The sequence below is a fragment of the Babylonia areolata genome, chromosome 4, assembly GCF_041734735.1.
Source record: "Babylonia areolata isolate BAREFJ2019XMU chromosome 4, ASM4173473v1, whole genome shotgun sequence".
NCBI lineage: Eukaryota > Metazoa > Mollusca > Gastropoda > Neogastropoda > Buccinidae > Babylonia > Babylonia areolata.
In genome coordinates, this window is record NC_134879.1 from 18,922,166 (window position 1) to 18,944,687 (window position 22,522).

General features: G+C 37.0%; 1 protein-coding gene across 1 annotated transcript; it reads left to right on the forward strand.

Moving 5' to 3' along the window:
- The first annotated feature begins 1,692 nt into the window (after nucleotides 1-1,692).
- LOC143280918 (enoyl-CoA hydratase, mitochondrial-like) lies at nucleotides 1,693-22,518 on the forward strand. The gene is made up of 8 exons (XM_076585697.1): nucleotides 1,693-1,853; nucleotides 11,079-11,273; nucleotides 14,038-14,168; nucleotides 15,271-15,370; nucleotides 19,763-19,867; nucleotides 20,253-20,372; nucleotides 20,889-20,956; nucleotides 21,638-22,518. Exons 1-8 carry the CDS (start codon nucleotides 1,745-1,747, stop codon nucleotides 21,701-21,703), a joined length of 894 nt encoding a protein of 297 aa, XP_076441812.1. The 5' UTR covers nucleotides 1,693-1,744; the 3' UTR covers nucleotides 21,704-22,518.
- Nucleotides 22,519-22,522: the final 4 nt, after the last annotated feature.

Genomic DNA, 22,522 nt, shown 5'->3' on the forward strand with positions numbered 1-22,522 from the left:
TTAACTACACTCTTAGTTACAGTTTCGCTCAGTGCTACTGCCGGGAGAGAGGCAGGTTTTCACTGAATATCTAGTTATTATTCTTAATTGTCACTGACTTGGCCGGCGGGCCGGGTTGCCGTGTCACTAGGTAAGTTTGTTTACTACTGAACTGATGCAAAACAGCTAGTTCTACGTTTAACCGATATATGGCACTCGACTGAAACAGAAAAATTATAATGTATTTCGTTTTCGCGGATCATCAATTTATCCGGCCACGGCACACGGTGGCGGCCTGGCTGACAAATCACATCTTTCAAATTATTTTCCCTTATATATATATATATATATATATATATATATATATACCTATCGTTGCTTACAATTTTTCAGTATACTTACTCCGAGGCTCAACCCGGTATATCGAGCGAAGTTGGCACAACGCCATTTACCAGCGACAAATAAAAAAATAAAAAACAACAACAAAAAACTTGGGAAAAGATTTCTACCTGAAAAACATCTTAAAAAGAATAAAACCTATATTTTTTTCACATAAAGTCCGCTTTTGCATGTATGAAATCGGTTAAATAGACCACTAAGATTGGTTTTGTACGATGGGCATTTCATAAGCATAACACTGAAAGTGACAAGCAGCCTGGACTCATGCAGTCTTTGAAATGAAGCATTGCAACTCATCCTATTTTCGGTTACTGCAGAGTATGGATTCAATGACAGACATATGCGTGTTACTGACTCATCATAACTTGCAGGCCGTTAGCTTACACTGTTTCGTGTTTCTCACTCGCCAACGGTATCCTTCAATACTCAACCAGGTCAGTCAGTCCTCGATGTTAAATTTCCTCAGTTTTGTAACAAAAACAACTATTAATAAACTATTAGTTATACTGAGTGCGGGCAGTAGTAGCCGCCGGACTCAGTGACATTTTTGTCTTTACTAGAGGCCTCGCTGCGGCCCGTATAAACACCGTCCCCTCTTTGTATTAGCATCTTTTTGGTCGGCATTGCATGCTTCGTTTTAGATATATCAAAGCAATATATTATTCCTCAAATTAATTTATAAAACATGTTACCCGAAATTTTGAATCGCAGTCCAGAAAGTTCTTCAGTAAAACCAGGCTGTTAGCATCTTTTGTAGACAACTACTCTGACACCTCTGAGGTCAAGCCGGGTTTGATAACTAACTTTCGATCGTTTAATAGTTGAATAAGTTGGTTTTGCGGACTTTGTCCTGCTATCTTGATAAACATAATGACGAAAAGTGATTTGTTCAAAATCAGTGTCATCAGTCAGCCTTTGTTTCTGGACTTCGTCCTGAGCGATTCTCAAGAGGCCACTAGACGAAAACTGGTTTAACACATCTTCGCTTTGGCATCAAAAGAAAAAAACAACAAAACACACACACACAAAATAAAACAAACCCAGGTTCGTTTGCGTAGATTTAAGAAGTATTCATTAGTGCAGTCATTGAACACACACTCTCTCGAGTCTCTCTCTTCATCAGGTGTTAATGGGTTTTTTTTTCTCAAGGTCTGACTAAGCGCGTTGGGTTACGCTCCTGACTGGTCAGGCATCTGCTTAGCAAATGTGGTGTAGCGTATATGGATTTGTCCTAACGCAGTGACGCCTCCTTGAGAAATTGAATTGAACTGAACTATCAGGTTAAAGTGCAGGATTGTTCCGTCCGTCTTCTCTCTCTCGCTGACGCTCCAATCCTACTTTTTCATAAGCACTTTCACAGAAGAACATGGCTTCGTTTGGGCTCGTGCGGGCGGTCTGCAAAAATGTTTTGCAGCAAGCGTGCAAGGCGAAAGTTGGTATGATACCGGTCCTGCACCAGAGGCTTCTGTCGACAGGTATGCACTGGGTTTTCCAAATCTAGAAGCCGTCGTTATTATTTTATGTTGATGAAAAAGTTCTGTTCATTTGTACGGCGAACTTGAACAAATGCTGACCAATGACAAAAGTGCCGCAGTGGTGACCTCAGTGACAGCGTCAGATAACAGGAGCATTACACTTACTGTCCGATGGTCCACAGGAAGAAAAAAAAAAGAGCAGAAATTAGAAATGTCAGTCCACAAATTTCTAACCTTAAACCCTTCAGAACCATGCATTATTCTGGCTTTTGTTGCATATTTGCCAAGGGATTTTTGGTAATAATTATGGATACTTTTTAGCACACTGTCCAGAAATCTGCTCTCTGTGCTTTGCAAAACACTTTTGCTTACATAACACATTACATCTATGTTAAAAGTACACTCACCTAAATGTCACACACACACACACACACTTACACACACATATTACATACATACAGTATACATTTTATTTTTAACTTACATATGTACATAGCAGCTGCCCAAGTAATGAAAAAATGAATAAATAGACAAATAAATACACAAACTTATACAAAGGTATACAATGCAGGCTACTATAATAAAGTATGCAGCACCCATACTTTTCTTTAAGAAAAATGAAGAGACTATCAATTTTCGATAGCCTGAAGTTTAGCATATTGGATTAAGTGGTAAGCAATGAGTGAATCAGGCCATGAATTTGAGATGCTCATTTTAGATAATTTTTTTTTTGTTTTGTATTATAGCTTGTCAGTAAAAGCAGCTGAGATAAATCAAGAAAATAAATGAAAAGAAACTTTCTCCATACCTTATGTAAACAATGAGTCTTGAGTTATTATCCAAACTTCTGGTATTCTACACAGACACTTTCATATGCACTCTTTGCTCACACACACACACACACACACACACACACAATACAGATACTATATTTTTTATACTATACACACACACACACACACACACACAATACAGATACTATATTTTTTATACTATACACACATGCACACAAATACCACATTACTAGAATATTCTGGTTTTATTGTTTGTGTTATGATAGTGTATAATTTCAGTTATTGTTATTGTTATAACTGATAATTTGTTGCTGCCTTTCTCTCCTTGAGTATTAGACATTTCTGGCTGAGTGCACTAGATCTAAGGTAGATCACTAGGTGACCCTCACCCCCTACATTGTCAGTTTGAGTTACTTCCTTCTGGGAAGAGACAAAAAAGATACTAAGCGTCTTTTGTATGCTTTTTAAAAATTATTTTACTTAAATTTTGAGTGTTATTAGTTACAGGTAATGTTGTTTAAATGATCATTGCTTCAGTTTTGTCCACGTTCAGTTGTAACTTATTTCGAGTCATCCAGTTTTGAATGTCCAGGAAGCAGTTGGATGTTTCTTGCAATAGTGACAACAATTTTTCAGGGGTATCACTCTTCTGGAGTTGAATGTCATCAGCATAAGAATGATGACTGATATTATGGTGGTTGATAATTTCAGCGAGAGGAGCAGTGTACAGTGTGAAGAGCACTGGGCCTAAAACAGATCCCTGTGGGACTCCATGTTCGATTTTAATGGGTTCAGATTGGAAATGATCAACAATGACAGACTGGAATCGATCAGTGAGATAAGATTTGAACCAGTTTAGAACAGTGCTGTTGATACCAAATGTAAAAATGTAAAATGAAGATGGGGAAAGGATTGAATGGTCTGTCGTGTCAAAGGCAGCTGACAAGTCGAGAAGAGTAAGAAGGGAAATTTTTCTTGAGTCGGACGCTATCAGCAGATTGTTCAGAATGTGGAGGAGAGTGGTTTCGGTGCTGTGGTCAGCGCGATAGGCAGACTGAAATGGGTGGATGAGATTGTTGAAACAAAGGTGGTTGTTGAGCTGCTTGAGGACAGCTTTTTCAAGGAGTTTGGACATGAATGGAAGATTAGAAACTGGTCGATAGTTTTTCAAAATGTTTGCGTCAAGTTTGGGTTTATTGAGAAGAGGCCGGACGATTGCAATTTTGAAAGTGGATGGAAACATTCCAGTGAGAAGGGATGAGTTGACAATATTGGTGATTGTGGGGAGAAGATGTGAGACACACTGGGAAAAGACCGAGGCTGGTATAGGATCGAGCTCACAGGATTTTATTGTCATTTCTTCTAGGATTTCATGAACATGTTTCAGTCAATGGATTAAAGGAATGGAAAGGAGTGCCGCTGAATTGAGGATCAGGATGAACAGGTTGGAAAGACATTTGGTCTAAGATCTACGAATATTTTGGACTTTGTCGAAAAAGAAAGAGGAGGAGACATTAGGGAGTTCAGATAAAGTGTAGGCAGAAGGAAGAGGAGTCTTTTTTGCAGTTCCAAGATTTGACATGACAGAGTAAAGAGATTTGGTGGATGTGGCATCGAGAACTTGAGAAGAAAAGAAGTTTGTTTTTGCTGATGAGATCATATGTTTGACTTTATTTATTTGTTTTCGGAATATTTGATTGTGGACTTGCAGTTTTGTTGATCGCCATCGTCTTTCCAGTTGGCGATGTTTGCGTTTTGCAAGTCGAATGTCTTGTGTGTACCATGGGGCGGAGGGTCTGTCAGAAAAAAAGCATCCCTTTCAAAAGAAAACAAAATACACTTGCAAGCAGGAAATAATACAAGAAAAGAAAAAAACAACAAAACGGCTCTCTTACTGTATCAACACAACATGCTCTTCTTGGGAATAGCAGATAGATTTTAATTCAGAGAAGTCTGTCTTGACAAAGGAGTAATATAAAAAAAGATATAGTACAACACTGGATCAATAATATTTGTTAAATAAAAGAGAAAAAAAGATATATATATATATATATATATATATATATATATATATATATATATATATATATAAATGTACAGAGAGAGAGAGGCTGACTAAATTAGTAAATATATAGAGAGATGTAGGTCAGATGTGCAAGGTTGTGTGGTCATGACTTGCATTGGGGAGGCCGCTTCAAGTTTTTTTGTGTTTTTTTTTCAATGCGCGTTTTGTATGTGTGTGTGAGGTTTGGGGCATAGTCTGGTTCTTTGTTGCTTCTTGGGTTACTATATATATGTGTGCATGTATATGTATGTTCTCAATGTATAGCTGTGTAGTAGACGTGTAGATGCATATGTATAAATGCATGTAAATCTATATATGTGTGCGCAGGTATTCAGTTATAACGCTGCTCCAAGTGGATGGATAGGAATGCACCTGCTGAAAATTGTGAAACTGACATATTGAAAGGGGCCACTGAGAAATCATTTTCTTCCTGTGCATTTAGTGTGACAGCTCACTCAAACACACGCAAACACTCACACTCACACAAACACACACACACACTCACACAAACACACACACACACACACACACACAAACACACACACACACACACACACACACACACACACACACACACATTTGAAACGATGTGACAAGATTTCAGAAAATGGTAGACAAATGTCTACCTTGATTTGTATTGCAAGCAAAATATGTATTTGAATGATCATTGTTTGTTCTTTTTTTTGTATATGATATACAAATGTTTCTATGGGTGAGCGCATTTATAGGTATATATATATGTTTCGAACCACAACACTATCACAAGCTGTTGTAATACAAATACAGATACAGAAGGTATTTATTGACATCCCTCACCATCACTCTTTTCAGTAATTTGAGTGGCACTTCAGCACAGGCAGAAGGACAACTTCTCAAAATTGATTTATTTGTAAATAATGTACCATTGTCAAGCAAATTGTACGAATGAAATGACTAACAGGTTCTACCAAATACTTGTTGATAGTGGACTTTGGCCTCTTTGCCAAAAAAAAAAAAAAAAAAAAGAGGAGGGAAGGAAAAGGGAAAATTACCTGTTGACCCATTCTGAGATGGCCCATAAAGAGATTGCGGGATGGAATGCTTAATTACACACATAAATCACATGCACTCTTGCACACGCAGACCACAAACAATGAAACATACATGCACACTCTTACACAGCGTGCGCAGTCACACATACACACACACACACACACACACACACACACACACACACACAGAGAAATACTAACCCGCGATCTCACCCACACCCCCCACCTTTTTTTTTTTTTTTTTTTTTTTCGTTGACTGGTGCATGTGGTGGGGATGAAATGAGTGAATTCTGAACAGATGCTGTTCTGGAGATATTGTTCAATGATTTTGTTCTTGGAGGTTTCTTTTGATTTTTTCATGTTAAAAGATATTCATGCTGCAAAACAAAATATTATTTTCATTTGCCTGTGAATATGTATCAAATTAATAGGGAGCACCTTGCACACACAGACACACACACACACACACACACACACACACACACACACACACACACACCTTTCTAGTCTTATGGTCTTTCTAAAATTATTTCTATATTTCTTTATTTGAGCATACTTGAACATGTTCACTTTTTTTTTTTTTTTTTTTTTTTTTTTTTTAGACGTTAGGGAATCGTCACCCCAATACTTCCTACTGCGTAAGTCAACTGAAGACTTCAGTCCTTTTTCTTTCTTTTTTTTATTATTATTATTTTATTTTTTTTTATAGTAAATTATTGATTGTTACTTTTGCTTGTGTGTTTGTTTCTTTTTTGTTTTGTTTTGTTTTTGTTTAGTTTTTTCTTGTTTTGTTTTTTTTGTTTGTTTTTGTTTCCTTTTCCTTTATGATTTTTTTTATTTTTCTGTTCAGGTGTTGGAAACTGTAAGTTTCTGTGTGCCGGGTAGGCATTTTAGTTTCCTTTATTGTTTATTTTGTTTTGCTGTTTTCACCAAAATGAACAAGGTTTACCAGAACACATGTAAAGGGGAAGATACAGCGATAATCTCTCTTCATTAAAATTAAATGTCTAGTATTTTGGTAATTTCAGCTAATGTCCAGGGCCTAGGAGACTTTCAAAGAAGACCTGATGTCTTTCAGTTTCTTAAACAGAAAAGTAATTCTATTAATTTTTTTTACAGGATACTCATTTTGTAAGTAAACAGGAGAAACAGATAAGAGCAGAATGGGGATATGAATGTTTCTTTCCTTCATATACTTCACATTCCAGAGGTGTGGTCATTTTGTTTAGTAATAATTTTTATTTCAAAGTTAAAACTGTAATAAGGGATGCTTTTGGAAATTATATCATTATTATTATTCAAACTATGGAAAAAGACATCACACTAGTTAATATTTATGGACCTGATAGAGATAACCCACATTTTTATTTAGATTTAGAAAGTCAAATTAAATAATTGGAATCTGAAAACCAAATTACAGGAGGTGATTGGAACCTAGTTTTGAACCCACCACTAGATTATGATGATTACAAACATATTAATAATCCCAAAGCCCAAGAAAAAGTTACTAAACTGACAAGTGAACTGGAATTGATAGATATATGGAGAGAAGTAAATCAGAGACATAAGGTATATGTGGAGAAGATCAAATCCACTGCAAGAATCCAGACTAGATTTCTTTTTAATTTCACAAAATCTTTTATCATATGTAAAAGACACAGATATTTTGTTTGTTTGTTTACAGAAGTGATCATTCATTTATTTCAATAAGAATTTAAGAATGATAGTAAAACAAGGAATTTTTGGAAATTGAGTTCATCACTTTTAAGGGATAAGAATTATGTTGAGACCATAAATTATACAATTAATAGAGTAAAAGAGCAATACGCAGCATTAGTGTATAATAGACAGGAAGTGTGTAATATTCCTATAGAACAAATACACTTTACTATATCAGATCAGTTATTCTTAGATACCCTTTTTATGGAAGTAAGAAAAACATCAATGGAATATAGTTCGAGAAAAAAGAAAAGAGATAAACAAACAGAAAAACAATTAGAGGAAGAATTTGAGTCTTTTGAAAATAAAATAAGTAAATCACAGGAAGAGATACAGCAAATTCAGGATAAAAAGGATAGTCTTGTTGATCTTAGAAAAACAAAAGTACAAGTAATATTGATAAGAAGTAAAACTAGATGGGTGGCAGAAGGTGAAAAAGTGACAAAATATGTTTGTAATCTTGAGAAAAGGCATTATGTTAGTAAACAGATGTTTAAACCTTGTATCTAAGGATGGAAAAACTTAAGATAAAACAGTAGACATGTTACAAGAAACAAAGGAATATTATCAGAATTTATATCAGGAATGTGAAGTAAAAGATATCAATTTAGATGGGTATGTTAGTTTTTCACCTAAATTAACTGAGACTGAAGCAAATGCAGTAGAAGGGGCAATGACATTGGGAGAAGCAACACAAGCACTTACGAAAATGAAGAATGGTAAAAGCCCATGAAGAGACGGAATAACAGTGGACATTTTGAAAATTTTTTGGAAACAGCTAGGTGTTTTAGTAGTACGCTCCTTAAACCAAGGATTTGAAGAAGAAAAAAAGAGATGTCAATTACACAGAGAGAAGGTATTATAATCTGCCTACCAAAAGGAGATAAACCTAGAGAATATCTCCGAAACTGGCGTCCTATATCACTCTTGAATGTGACTTACAAAATAGGCTCGTCGTGTATCGTCGGTAGGATTAAAACTGTTTTAGATAAACTCATTAATGAAGACGAAACGGGTTTTGTTGCAGGATGATACATTGTGGATAATTTAAGGCTTCTTTATGATATTATTTACTATTTGAAAGAGAAAAATCTCCCAGGACTACTTGTTTCGATAGATTATGAAAAAGCCTTTGATTCAGTTAGCTGGAAATAATGCATAAAATTTTAAAACAATTTGGTTTTGGTAATGATATTTGTCGTTGGATAGAAGCATTTTAGTTTTTACACCAATGTAAAATCTACAGTAATAGTTAACGGAAAAGCTTCCGGAGGTATTAAGATTGAACATGGTTGCAGACAAAGAGATCCAGTCTCACCATATTTATTTTGTGTGAAGAAATAATGGCCAATAAAATCCATGAGGATAACAATATAAAAGGTATGAAGATTGCAGAGACAGAATGTAAAATAAGCTAGTTCACTGACGACACTTCTTTCTTTCTAGAAGGTGACAATAAATCTTATGAAGAACTCTTCAAAGAACTTGGTGAATTTGAAGCAATCTCAGGAATGAAATTAAATTAAGAAAAAAACATGTAAGGTATGGCTGGGAAGTAAATGTAATAGTAATACTAGGTTTCTACCAAATTTGAAAATGAACTGGAATCCACCACAATTTAAAATCCTAAGGCTGTGGTTTACTAACGGCCTACGTAAAATGGCAGAATTAAATGTAACAGACAAGTTCAATGAGACAAAAAAGCTATTTAATATATGGATGAATAGATCTGTTACACCGCTAGGAAGAGTAGCTATTCTTAAGTCACTTATATTATCCAAGTTAGTATATTTATGGATTATGCTTTCAAACCCAAACCCACCAGATGACAGTATTAAAAAAATTGCAAAAAATGTTTTGATTTTGTATGGGACAAAAAAAGAGATAAAGTTAGAAGATCAATAGTAGTGCATAGTATCCAAAATGGAGGTATAAATATTCCACACATCCCATCATTTATAAAATCCCTGAAACTTATATGGTTGAAAAAAATCTGTAATCAGTCATTTAGTTCTAAATGGAAAAAGATATTGTTAAAAGAATGTCCAGAGGTTGGAATGCGACAGGAATATGGCCCAGTAACACTGAAAGTTGGAGGGTGAATGTTAAACCCTTTTTGGAAAGAAGTTTTTCACAGTTATTCACCTTGGATGGACATGATGAACAAGACATTTTGATGGAACCATTGTTTTTTAATAAACAAATTTAAGATTGGGGGCAAAGTTTTGTATTTCAAAGATTGGGTTAGAAATAATGTCTGTAATGTAAAAGACCTTGTGAAAGAAAATGGAAGTTTTTAATTTTCATGAATTTCAAGATATAAACTTAGCCGTATGGAGAGCACAGGAACAGGAGTCATGATAGCTGCCGGAAAAAGAGGGCGCTAGCCAGCAGGACAAAGGGGAGGTTACCTACTTACGGGAGGTTATCAGCCGTAGTTGCTTTCGTTTTCTTCGCATAGGCGGATAGTAGTTTGCACAGGACAGGAATGTCAGACCCCTGCTGGAGTCTGCACTAGTTGGGTCACAGTAAGTATGTTATTTAAACGTAATTTTAGATAGAAAATTTCCTATATCATTCATAACACAATTATTAAATACTTTGGTATAATAAACTCAGTTAGAAGCTTCTTAAGAGAAAAGAATATTGTATTAAGTAACAATCAGAATAGAGTGGATTACAATAAAGCTCATAAAATTAGGATAAAAGCTCCAAAGGGAACACATTCATTTTATGATATATTTATTGGGAAACCAGTACTACCAGATGCTTGTAAAAATTGGAATCATTGTTTTGAAAACCAACTTGAATGGAAAAATATTTTTTTGAATACATGAAAGATACAAGAAATGAAATTAAAATGGTTTCAGATTAAGATTAATTATCCTGTACTTGTGACAAATTCTATGTTGAGGAATATGGGAGTATTAACAGACAACAAATGTAATTTTTGTAAAGATAAAAAGACACAATCCTACACTATCTATGGGAATATAATCATGTACAAGTGTTCTGAACAGAGTTTGTATGATACTTTAAAGAAAAATGTCCAAACTGTGATAGACTTGATCTTAACTGTGTGTTGGTGCTCTTTGGGTGCGAGAATAAAACAAAAACTGATGGTTGCTTCTCACGTATTTTAATAATAGCCAAATTCTTTATATGCAAATGTAGAATCAATAAAGTAAATCCAACAATACAAATGTTCAAAACAGACCTTAAAAAGGCATACGAAATTGACAAGTATGTTTTTAGAATATCCATGGAATATAACAGATTTTTGCCGAAATGGGCACCATCCATGTATATCGTACAAGATTAAGATTTTGTATTATGTATAATTAAACCTATATTACTTTGATATAAATTGGGCTTAGCAGTACCAGTAGAAGCAATATGTGAACAGATAGTATACTGTCATATATATATATATAGAGAGAGAGAGAGAGAGAGAGGTGCCTGTTCTTATCTTATACACTTAAGTATATATGAGAAGAACAGATGCTGCAAATCCTTTGAAAGCAGTCACACATCTCTGTAACTTTATTCATTGTTGATTAAATAATCTGTGTTTAACAGGGAAAGTGTCATAAAAGTTTATGCATGTTTGTTCCAGGCCAGTACGATAACCTGATCGTGGCAAAGCGTGGAGAGAAGAAGAATGTGGGGCTCATTCAGTTGAACCGGCCCAAAGCTCTGAACGCCTTGTGCGGTCCACTCATGGATGAATTGATGATAGTACTCAAAGAACTTCAAGAGGACAAAGATGTTGGCTGTATCGTCATCACTGGAAGCGAAAAAGCTTTTGCTGGTGAATTTTTTTTCATTTTTTAACAGCTTAAAATTTTGATAACCTCTCCCTGGGTGCTAAGAGCTCTTTTAGTATAAAATGTGTCCCCACCTTCTGGAAATTCTGTGCTGGAAATGTTTCTTTTCTGTTGCTGTCTCTTTTTCCAGCCTTTTCTTTTTCTTTCTGCCTTGAATATTTTCTTGTTAATTGAAGATGGGTCTAGAAAACAGGGAGATAAGTACTTTTTTATGGAATACACGTGGACAGCATACCTAATGTATTCTGGAGATAGAAAAGCACTGATCGACATCACAAAAAGCACAACGTTACGAAAGTCTGAAGAAATCTGAAAGAAGAGTTAAGTCCCAACATCCACAATGCAGAAATACTGTTCAGTGAATCTTAAAGCAAACGAAAAGAAAAAAAAAAAGGTTAAAATCAGTGACAGAACACAATCCCCCAGCATGAATCCACGACAGTTATAAATGGAGATTTCCTAACACCAGCAGTCCCTGGGAAGCACAAACAGACGAGTCAAATTAATCACAGACCATCACTATAAATCAGCAGTATCAGCACAAACCCGCAAGTTATAAATGAAGATTTCCCAGCACCAGCAGTCCCAGGGAAGCACAAACAGACCAATCAGATTAATCATAGACCATCGCTATAAATCAGCAGTATCAGCACAAACCCAAGGTTTCTCTGAAGACTTTGTTTTATGATGTCCGTCCGTGGACGCTGATGAACTTCTTGAAAGAAGTGAACATTTTTAATCAGATTTGAACGTTTTAAACTATGGAAAGTTTTTTCAACTTTGAGTGGAAAGCTTAAAGCGGTGACTTGTTTTTATTTTATTTTATTAAAAAAAATTTTTTTTTTTTTTTACACCCTTTTAGTAGGTATTACCATGGCGATAGCGTTGAGATGGCCTTAGTGGTCGGCGAGGCTCTAAGCACCATAATTTGATTTGATTTGAGCACAAACCCACAACAGTTATAAATGAAGATTTCCCAGTGCCAGCAGTCCCCGGGAAGCACAACCAGATGAGTCAAGTAAATAACAGACCATCACATGAATCTTCAGTATTACTTTCCACTCGTCCACCCTTTAATGAAGGTCATTGCGACTATTCTTGCTCTCAAATAAAATTCAGGTTTGACATCTTACAACAAATTTCCCTACTTCATTCTTTTTTTTTTTTCTTTTTTTTTCTCCTTTTTTTTTTGACTTTCCAAAAATCCATCTTTAGTCCTATTTCTTTTGTAATATATTTCATGATGCTGATGACGTCTTTTTTTCTTTTTCATTACAAATAATACATATGTTACATGGTATATCAGCATAAGCCTGCTTCAAATAATCAAAGGAGAAAACACACATAAAATATTGCAATCAAGATAAAACAACTGCATTCCTGACACCCCACAAAGCAGTGGCTTCTGTGATATTTAGCAAACATAAAAGATGAATGAGAGTGTGAACAGAACATGTTACACAGATGTTATTGTTGCCTGTTTTCCAATTTGTTAGAGTGTATGACAGTGTTGGAAATGTCCACAGATGGAGACCCACTGTTCATGTTTCATTATTTTTTCATTTATTTATTTATAGTCTGTTCATCTAAGATTATGGTATTAGAAGTTCATGCTTTGATCATCTGTATAATTTGTGTTGGATAGATTATAAGAGTAATAATTACTTTTGTAGAGGAGAGCAGCTGTGGCGGCTTCTTGATGCTGGGGTCTTGTCACAGCCAATAACTTCCGTTATTTCTGATTAATATTATCTGCCATCCACAACGTGTTTACTGCATATAAATATTCTTAAGTGGACACTGAATTAACTGGAATGAACATAAAAGAAAAATTGAATCGATTGTTTCTTTCAGCCCTTTGTAGACTGATTTGTGCAGATCTAGAGATCTACCATGTGTTGTGTGATGTGCTTGAAGCAATGGCAACTTCTCCTTTACCACCTAAATAATAGAATAATTGAGAAAACGTCAACATTGTTTTCAGTATTAAATTTAGTCAAATGATGTCAGATGCGCTGCAGTAGGGGGGATTAGTCTGCTTGCTTCGGAACTGATCATGCATGGTTCGATCCTGCTCGCAGGCCTCTTCTTTTTTTCCCCCCACCCAACCTTATTTCATAAAGTCTGTTTTTTCTGTGTCCTTTGCCATTTTTATTTATTTATTAGTTAAGATATTTCTATTTCAGAGAGAGAAAGATGAGTATGTTGTTATTAGAGAGAGACAGAGAAAATCATTGTATGTTTGAGTAATATGTGAATTTAATTTCAGCACTCTGTGCTGGTTCCTCAGTTATTACAGTGATGATTTTAACTTAATTACCACAGTCATTTTTTTTCATTTTATTATAATAATTTTAAACAAAGTAGGTAAAGAATGTGTGCATGTGTTTGTGCGCGCATGCACGTGTGTGTGTGTGTGTGTGCGTTTGGGGAAATGGGACGCCCAAGCAATCTTTTCTTTGATAGTAATAATTTGTCGAGGTCATGTAATTTTGTAGATGGTTGACAACTTTTGACACAGAATGACTCTATTGAAACTGTGTGTGTGCATGTATGTGTACACTTGCACATATGTTTGTATGTATTTTCACATTCTTATTGAGCTGTTTCCTCATTCATTAAATTTGTTGTGATGTGAACAGTTCTCTCATTATGTAGAGAGGAGAGGAGACTGTTTACTATGGCTTCATAGAGGTGGTTTTTCAAGCATACATATCTGGTGTGTAACCATTGTTTGTTTTTTTGCAGCTGGGGCAGACATCAAGGAGATGCAGCAGATGAAGTCTTTTGCTGAGACTTACAACAGCAACTTCCTCTATGATTGGGATGCAGTTGCCAAGTGCCGCAAACCCATCATCGCAGCCGTCAATGGATTCGCTGTGAGTGGTCGGTCCTCCCTTTCTTTTTACAAATAAAAAAATTTTCATTTTAGGTCATTCATGTCCTGATTTAGTCATTGATTGAATGGGAAGATTTTCATTTGTGGTAATGATTTTATGGGGGGAAAAAAAAAGTTCCAGAAGCAGTATGACCTTGACAGAAAGTAGTGGCTTGTGGGCTGTGTTGCCTAGATAACAGGGCTTAAGAGTATTCTCTGTTGGTTTAATTTAAAGTTTAGATTACAGTTACAGTGCTTTGATTGAGCTTGTGTGTATGTGTGTGTACATGCATGTATGTGACTATGTGTGGATGTGTGCGTGTGCATCTGTGTGTGTGTGATTTCTTGTTAAGCTTTCTGTACAAATAGTGCTTTTGTAACGTTGCTCTCGACAGGTGTATTCACAGTTTAATTGTGTTGCGTGTCTCCATCGCTAAGAGTCCACCAAACAACAGAAGTCTTACCAGGACTGTTTCTCAATATTCCCCAGGCAAAGCCTGTTTCTTGTTGTTACATCATCTTGGCTTCAGAAATCTGTCTGACTCATGGGCTGGTGTGCTTCTGTACTGTGCGGAGTTCTGTATTGGCATTTTGGTGATGAAAACTGACTTTTCAGTCTTTGCTCCATATGTCCATGTTGACCATTCATGTCCTTGAAAAATTGAAATGAAATGATAATATATATATATATAATCCTGCATCCACAAGAAACTAGACCTGTGCCATGGTTCTGGAAATCAATCTGTGTTTTCAAGCAGAAAACAATGTTCTTTACATGCATGTGGTACTATTTCTCTTTCACCAAAGTGGTATCAAAGAATAAAAGCCTGTGTGAGAGGGGCACTGAATTATTGAAAAAGGGAGGCATCAGCACTTTGCTTCACTGTACAAGAAACAGTTTCCTTTCATCAAATTGTCTTGCCAAGGAGGCAGTAACGTGTTCTGCACAGTTTACCAATGTGACTTCAAAGAGATAAGTTTGGTTGTGTAAAAAAGAAAATCGCATCAGCTTTTGCCAGGGCTGTCCTTCCTGAACCTCCCCCCAGAAAGATAAGGAATGTGGACTGTGAAAGATTGGCAGTGTGCACTGTTTGTTGCTGCAGCTGGGAGGTGGGTGTGAGCTGGCCATGATGTGCGACATCATCTATGCCGGGGACAAGGCCCAGTTTGGACAGCCGGAAATCGCCCTGGGAACTATTCCAGGTAGGTATACCTCTCTCTGTCTCACTTTCCATGAGGCCTCAAAGCATACAGACTGATCCATGTTCACAACACCACATCTTGCTTTAAATAATCATTGTAAAAAAAATAATAAGAAATAAAAATTTTAAAAAGCATGGGGGCGGGGAAGGGCTAGCAGATACTGACCTGCGCCCAAACCCAACACTGATCAGGCCTTGAGAACCACTTTAGTGTAAGAAATGTGAAACATTTAAGTTCAAACTGAAATAAGATAAAAATGAATAAGAAAAACAACAACAAATAATTGAATTAAAATAGATATCAGAAGTTACTTCAGACACCTCTCCCAATGTTAGGAAACATTCACTGATGAGGGAAGGGTTCATATGAAAAACAACAAGAGGCCTAAGTACGTTAAAACAGAACAGGCACAACTGAACATCACCGAAGTGACTCAGCAGCAGTGCAGGGTCTCCTCTGGTGTGTGGCCTCCGGACGACCTGACATCGATGGTTCCCTGTGGACTGCCGACGCTGGAACTGCGACGGACGAACCCGGGTGTGGCTGTGTATGGGGGAATCTAAATGAGCAGCGTGGGAGTTATGCCACTGAAACGGTGCAGATGATGGGGCAGCAAAAAAAAACAAAAACAACAAGAGGCAAAGCCTTCAAGACTCACTTGTGCCACAAGACTCCAGTAAAGGAATTATGAGAAGAAGAAAAAAGAAAAGATTTTAAAAATCATTGAAAAGTACTCTGTATTAAATGTGATATATAAAATAAGCTTGGGTGGAAAAAAAAAAGAGAAAAAAAAAGAGGCCTGCGAGCAGGATTGAACCATGCATGTTCAGTTCCAAAGCAAGCAGACTAATCCCCACTACTGTGGTGCATCATTTGACTAAATTTAATATTGAAAACACTGCTGACGTTTTCTTCTTTGTGTGATAAATAGGTGTGATTGTAGTGGACGTAATAATGCTGTTTAAATCATGGTTTTTGTGTGTAAATCTCGATTATTGTTTTATTTAGGCGGTAAAGGAGAAGTTGCCATCGCTTCAAGCACATCACACAACACATGGTAGATCTCTAGATCTGCACAAATCAGTCTACAAAGGGCTGAAAGAAACAATCAATTCAATTTTTCTTTTATGTTCCTTCCAGTTAATTCAGTGTCCACTTAAGAATATGTATATGCAGTAAACACATTGATGGTGTAGTTAGTATCACTGTATGTGTTGTGTCCAGAATTGTATTTCTTTCCTTTTAATTGTGAACAAGAAAAACAAAGTCATGTCGTCTTCAAACACATTCTGCCTTCTAGTAACTCAGTGGGAAGTGGGTTTTTTTGGGTTTTTTTTTTTTATAGAATTTTCGGATTTTGGAACCAATCTCAATGAAATAAACGGGTAATGATTCGGAAAAACAGCTTAATTCAGGAGACTTACAACCTGTCATTGGTACGACTGTGAAGATTTTTTTCATACCATGTTTAAGCCAAATTTGGTATTGGCAGAAAAAATATTTCCAGAGAAAATGGCAAGGTTAAAGTTTACCATAGACGCGTTCGTGCGCGCGCGCGCGCACACACACACACACACACACACACAAATACCATGTTATAACATAGACTCACTTTGTTTACACAAGTGAGTCAAAAATGATAGGTGGGAGGGATTTGGGAACAGAATGGTATGAGTGTGACTGATTTAACTGCGAAAGGGAGGGAAGAATTATTGTTTTTTACAAGCAAAAACAAAATGAAGGGAAGGATTACGGTTGGTTGGGAAGGGGGTTCAGACTAGAACTGACTTTGAAGCAGGATCAGTTTTGTGTAAGGAAGATTTCTTGTTTAGAAATAAAAGTGGGGACAGATTGGGACAAGGAGAGAGGGATGGGTGTAAAATTTGAGGTTGGAGGCAGAATTAGATTGTAAAAGTTTGATTTATCCTTTTATCATAGTGGAAAAAAACGAAAACACAGTAAAGGAGGATGGAGGGGAGGGGAGAGATTGACTGGTGGTGGAATCAGTGTCAGTCTGTTCATTGTTTATCATGACAGATACTGTGACATTAATTAAATGCAGACAGTTTATAAGATAACAGTAGAGTGTCGCAGAGTGCCAGCTTCTAAGAATACTTGTAACAGTGAATTCTGTGTCAAATATTTGTCTGCATCCACATTTTCTGTCTGCACCATATTTCATGAGTTACTTCCCTTCATTAGTCTGCCATCCTTTTGTTTGATTTAGGTTGGCAACTGAATTTTAATGTTGAAAAATTTAGAATAATCAGAGGTTTATATTGGAAGAAATTTTCAGAAAGGTTACAGCCCAAGTGATGATGATTATGATGCAGAAAGTGACTAAATCTCAATCTATCCCATGTCATCATGCTAAGGTTTGGGCCAATCCATCTGCAGACAAAATCACAGTGGTGCTTTTTGCCCGACTGCCTGTTGTGTAACCTGTTTTTTCTAGGGAGCCTCATGTCAGGAGTGCTGTGGGTCCAAGCTTGCCTACCATGCATTTGTCAGTCTGTGTTCTGGAAAACCAACAAAACTGTCACAAATTTAAGACAGTATGAAAAGTATTTGGCCATTCCTGGAAAAAAAAAATTGCATGCAGTTGATTTTTTCAGGCGATTGCGTAGACACTTTGGTGCATAGTACCGGCATTTTGTCAGAACCGGAAGCGTGGGAAGGCCGCAAAATAAATCAGCAAATCAGTGTGGCAACAAAGAGGAACACGTGTGGAAGCTACACTGACAAGACTAAGCAGTGATGAAGAGGATGCAGTGGGAATCCTGCAAAATCAGGCAATGATAAGGCAAGAAGATAAGAATAACTTTGTTATCTCACAAAGAGAAATTGCATCATGTGCGGAAATGAAAAGAAAAACAGTTGTTTGTGAAATGAAAAGAGATGACCAGGTTGATTTTTCAAACAAGCTTAATGATTTCTACTGTCGCTCTGAAAGGAACAATCTGGGAGGGGAACTGGGTAGTGTTATGTCACAGCTGCAGGAGAAGATCAAAGAGTGGAGTGATGACCTAGAGGTAATGCGTCCGCCTAGGAAGCGAGAGAATCTGAGCGCCCTGGTTCGAATCATGGTTCAGCCACCAATATTTTCTCCCCCTCCACTAGACCTTGAGTGGTGGTCTGGACGCTAGTCATTCAGATGAGATGATAAACCAAGGTCCCGTGTGCAGCATGCACTTAGGGCACATAAAAGAATCCATGGCAACGAAAGTGTTGTTCCTGGCAAAATTCTGTAGAAAAATCCACTTCGATAGGAAAAACAAATAAAACTGCATGCAGGAAAATATACACAAAAAAAAGGGTGGTGCTGTAGTGTAGCGACGCGCTCTCCCTGGGGAGAGCAGCCCAAATTTCACACAGAGATATATATTGTGATAAAAAGAAATACAAATACAAATATAAATACGAGACAGAAACGCAGGTCAGAACTTGAGGTCGATGTAAAAGTTGTTGAATCTTTGCTTTTAAAACTGAATGTCAAGAAAGGCAGTAGGCACAGATAATATCTACGGAAGATTACTGAAAACATGTGCCTCTAAACTTTGTGATGTGTTCTGTAAATTTTTCAATTGGTGTCTCATGGACTGCTCTGTCCCCAACATCTGGAAAAACTCTCTGCTGTATCCCCAAGAAAGAACCCAGCTGCACTAAATGATTACAGCCCTGTTGCCCTGACTTCAATAATAATGAAATGCTTTGAAAAAGTTACTCTCCACCATCTATTTTCTTTCACTAAACAAAACCTTGACTCTCTTCAGTTTGCTTACAAACCACACAGAAGTATTGACAGTGCTATTCTAACTCTCCTTCACAATGCCTTCCTACATTTAATTTAGGATTGTTTGTTCATTTTGTTTTTGTTGACTTCTCCTGCTTTTAACATGATACAACCACATCTCCTTGCCATCAAACTATTGATCCCAAGCCCATTCTTTGGATAGTTAGCTTTCTTCTCAGTAGAACCCAAGTCTGTCCATTTTCATTCTGTCCATTCTTCTCAAAACTCTGGTTGTACTGGCGAACCCCAAGGCACAGTGCTGCCCTCTGTCCTATTTACATTATACATTAATGACTGCAAAGAGGAGGAAACTCCTGTCAAAAAATTTTCTGACTCACTTTTGAAGATCTGTCCAGCTCAGCTCTGATGCTATTTGCTTTAGTGAAAAAATTCTGTTCTTGGCACAGGGAAAACTATCAGTAATGGTGTCCTCTGTTGTGCGACGAGCTCAGAGGTAGCATTAACTGCAAGCGGATGTGATGTTGTGTTACTGATATCTTAGGTCCAGATTTTTTGGAGGCTGTAGCACTGATAGATTGTAGGGCAGACATGTCAGTGGGTGTGAGGCAACAGTGAGGTGACAGGGTGAACTGTTGCAGGGGCGGGGGGCACTCAGCGTCTGGTGCGGGCCATTGGCAAGTCTAAAGCCATGGAGATGGTGCTGACAGGAGACAGAATGTCTGCCAAGGATGCTGAGAAGGCTGGTGAGTGTGGATGAACACACACACACACACACACACACACACACACGCACGCACACACATTTTGCACACACTACACATGTTATGTGCTACTTGAATTACCTGGAAAGCTTTCAAGATGCTGCTTACATTTGTTTAGAATAGAAGTAAATGGAAATGTGATTATTCTAATTAAAAAATAAATCATAAAAGGAATGAGCTGGAGTTGCCGGCAGTTAAAACATGTAGTTTATTTAAAATACATTGATTAGAGACCCAAATGAGGTCTGTTTGTATTCCATAATTCCTGTGGTCAATAAAGTGGTTGTCACACATAAGTCTTGAAGGTCAAGCCTTTTCTTCCCCACAAGTGTGACTGTGTGAGGTGATATCCACTGTGTGCATTCAGGTCTGGTGAGCAAGGTGGTACCAGCGGGAGACCTGGTGGATGAGGCTGTCAAGACAGCGGAGAAGATTGCTGGCTACTCCAAGCTGACTACTGCTCTCTGTAAAGAGGCCGTCAATGCCAGTAAGTCTCCACATATTGGACAGATGAAAACTGGAGAGAGAAAAAAGAAGAAGTTTTAATAGCAGAAAATACAAGTGAATATGTTCAAAGATTGAGAAGGATTTTTTGGTGAGTTCCAGTATTTTTCGTTTGCAGTTGGCAGATGATCGGCATACTCAAAATAGTTGTAGGAGCTGTAGTTCGTTTTTTCGTGTGCATGTGTGTGTGTGTGTGTGTGTGTGAACAGTATATAAAGTGTTTCCCCATGTCTGAGGTGAAAAACAAGACTGTTGTATGACTGTGTGCATCATTGAATTTCTGACATGTTTGGGTGTTTGTTACCTTTTTGCACATCAAACACCCAAGTGCCTGAACACTTGTAACTTTTGTCCCTTTGTCCCCAAGTTATCACTAAACTTTGCTGTGTGTATGTGATGAAGTTTAATGTTGTGTATTATCAGTGTTGATACAGGTTACATGCGTGTGTGTGCTCAGGTGAATTACGTACATGTGACATTTTGTTATTTTTGTCAACAGGCCAAGAGATGTCCCTTTCAGAAGGCTTACACTTGGAGAAGCGTTTCTTCCATGCAACGTTTGGCACTGTGAGTATTCATTGTTATTTAGATCTGGGAGTGATATATGTCCTTTTGATGAAACTGATTCAGATTCTTATCACAGCAAATTCACCAACTGGAAAAAGAATGTCCCAGTATAATGGGGGTAATACGAGTGGCAATACAAGGGGGGTAGTCCAAAGTCAGGTCGGTCATGGGTATTGTTATGATTATTTTGACTAGATTAGATTATTTCATTTCCATTTCAAGACACCTTTTGTAAGTATAAGTGAATGAGGTCTGCGATGAAAGGTTAAGTGAAAAACTAAACAAATAAAATAAAAGTGTGAAACAGTAGTGTAAAGATTCTTTAAGACTTTTCTTTGGTGGGGGTAGTGTGGGTGGGGGGTCATTGCTCAACATAGTTTTTCATGTTTGATTTATTGAAAAGAAAAAAAGTTATCGTTTTTTGTTTTTATCCAAGAAAGGCATATTGATTTGTTTGATCACATGTCTGGTCACCAAGTTGTTATTTGTTGGAGAATCATGGTGCCTTTATTTTTATTTCAGCAGTGTTTGTTTTTTTCTGATTAAGATTGGTAGGTATCTTAGAGAAAGATTACCCAGTGGTTGTGTTCCCCAATCTTAGATGACTCTTTTTTTCTGTCTTGTCTCATCTTCACCCCTTGTTCTGCTCATGTTTTATCACAGAGATCATTGTGTTTACAGAATGACCGTATGGAAGGCATGACAGCTTTTGTGGAGAAGAGGAAAGCTCGCTTCACCGACTCTTAGAGCTGCTGAATCTTCAGTGCTCTTGGAAGTAAACTGTAAGTGAGAACAGAGTGTGGCCATAAACCAAGCTGGCTTTCATGCATATTAGAGAAAGACATTTCGCAAGACTAACGCTCTGAAAACTTTACCTTTGATGTAAGGGAATTGGTCGATAAACTCGACCCTGCCTTCAACATTTATTTGCAGTAATTTACATCCCATGAGAACATTTCATGCAGCATAAATGAACAAGCTTATCTTCCTGTGACATGTGTAAGGTATACAGTTGGGTATACAGACACAAAACTTGGCTCAGTGATATTGGTAGATGCCAGTGTTAATACATTAATTCTAGAAATACACAGGCATTGAATACACATGCACAGACAGAATTGCTCATTGATAGTGTGTTTATTAATGTAGCTGGTGTGTTTATTATTATACCTTTTTCTGTTGTTTTTTTGTTTTCTGTTTTTTGGTTGGTTGGTTTGTATGGATGGAGTAAAATACAGATGGATGGGAAAATACAGATTCAGACCTTATTTTCTGGTTTGGTGGTGTGAGAGAGTGATAGTGGAAGTTTGCTTTTTCCCCATTAATCTTGACAGCAACCATTTCCAAGATGCTTGGGATTGCAATTGAGACTGTTCTGAATGTTTAAGGTAATTTTTTAATGGGGAAATTGAGATCACATCATATTTGTACAAAAAATCAAGATGTTTTTTCTTTCCATTCTTTCCAGTATAATCCTTGAGATGAATAAAGTTTGCTTTGAGATGGTACGATGATGTAGCTTTGGGATGGTACAATGACATGAATAAACAGATTGTACTTTTGTTT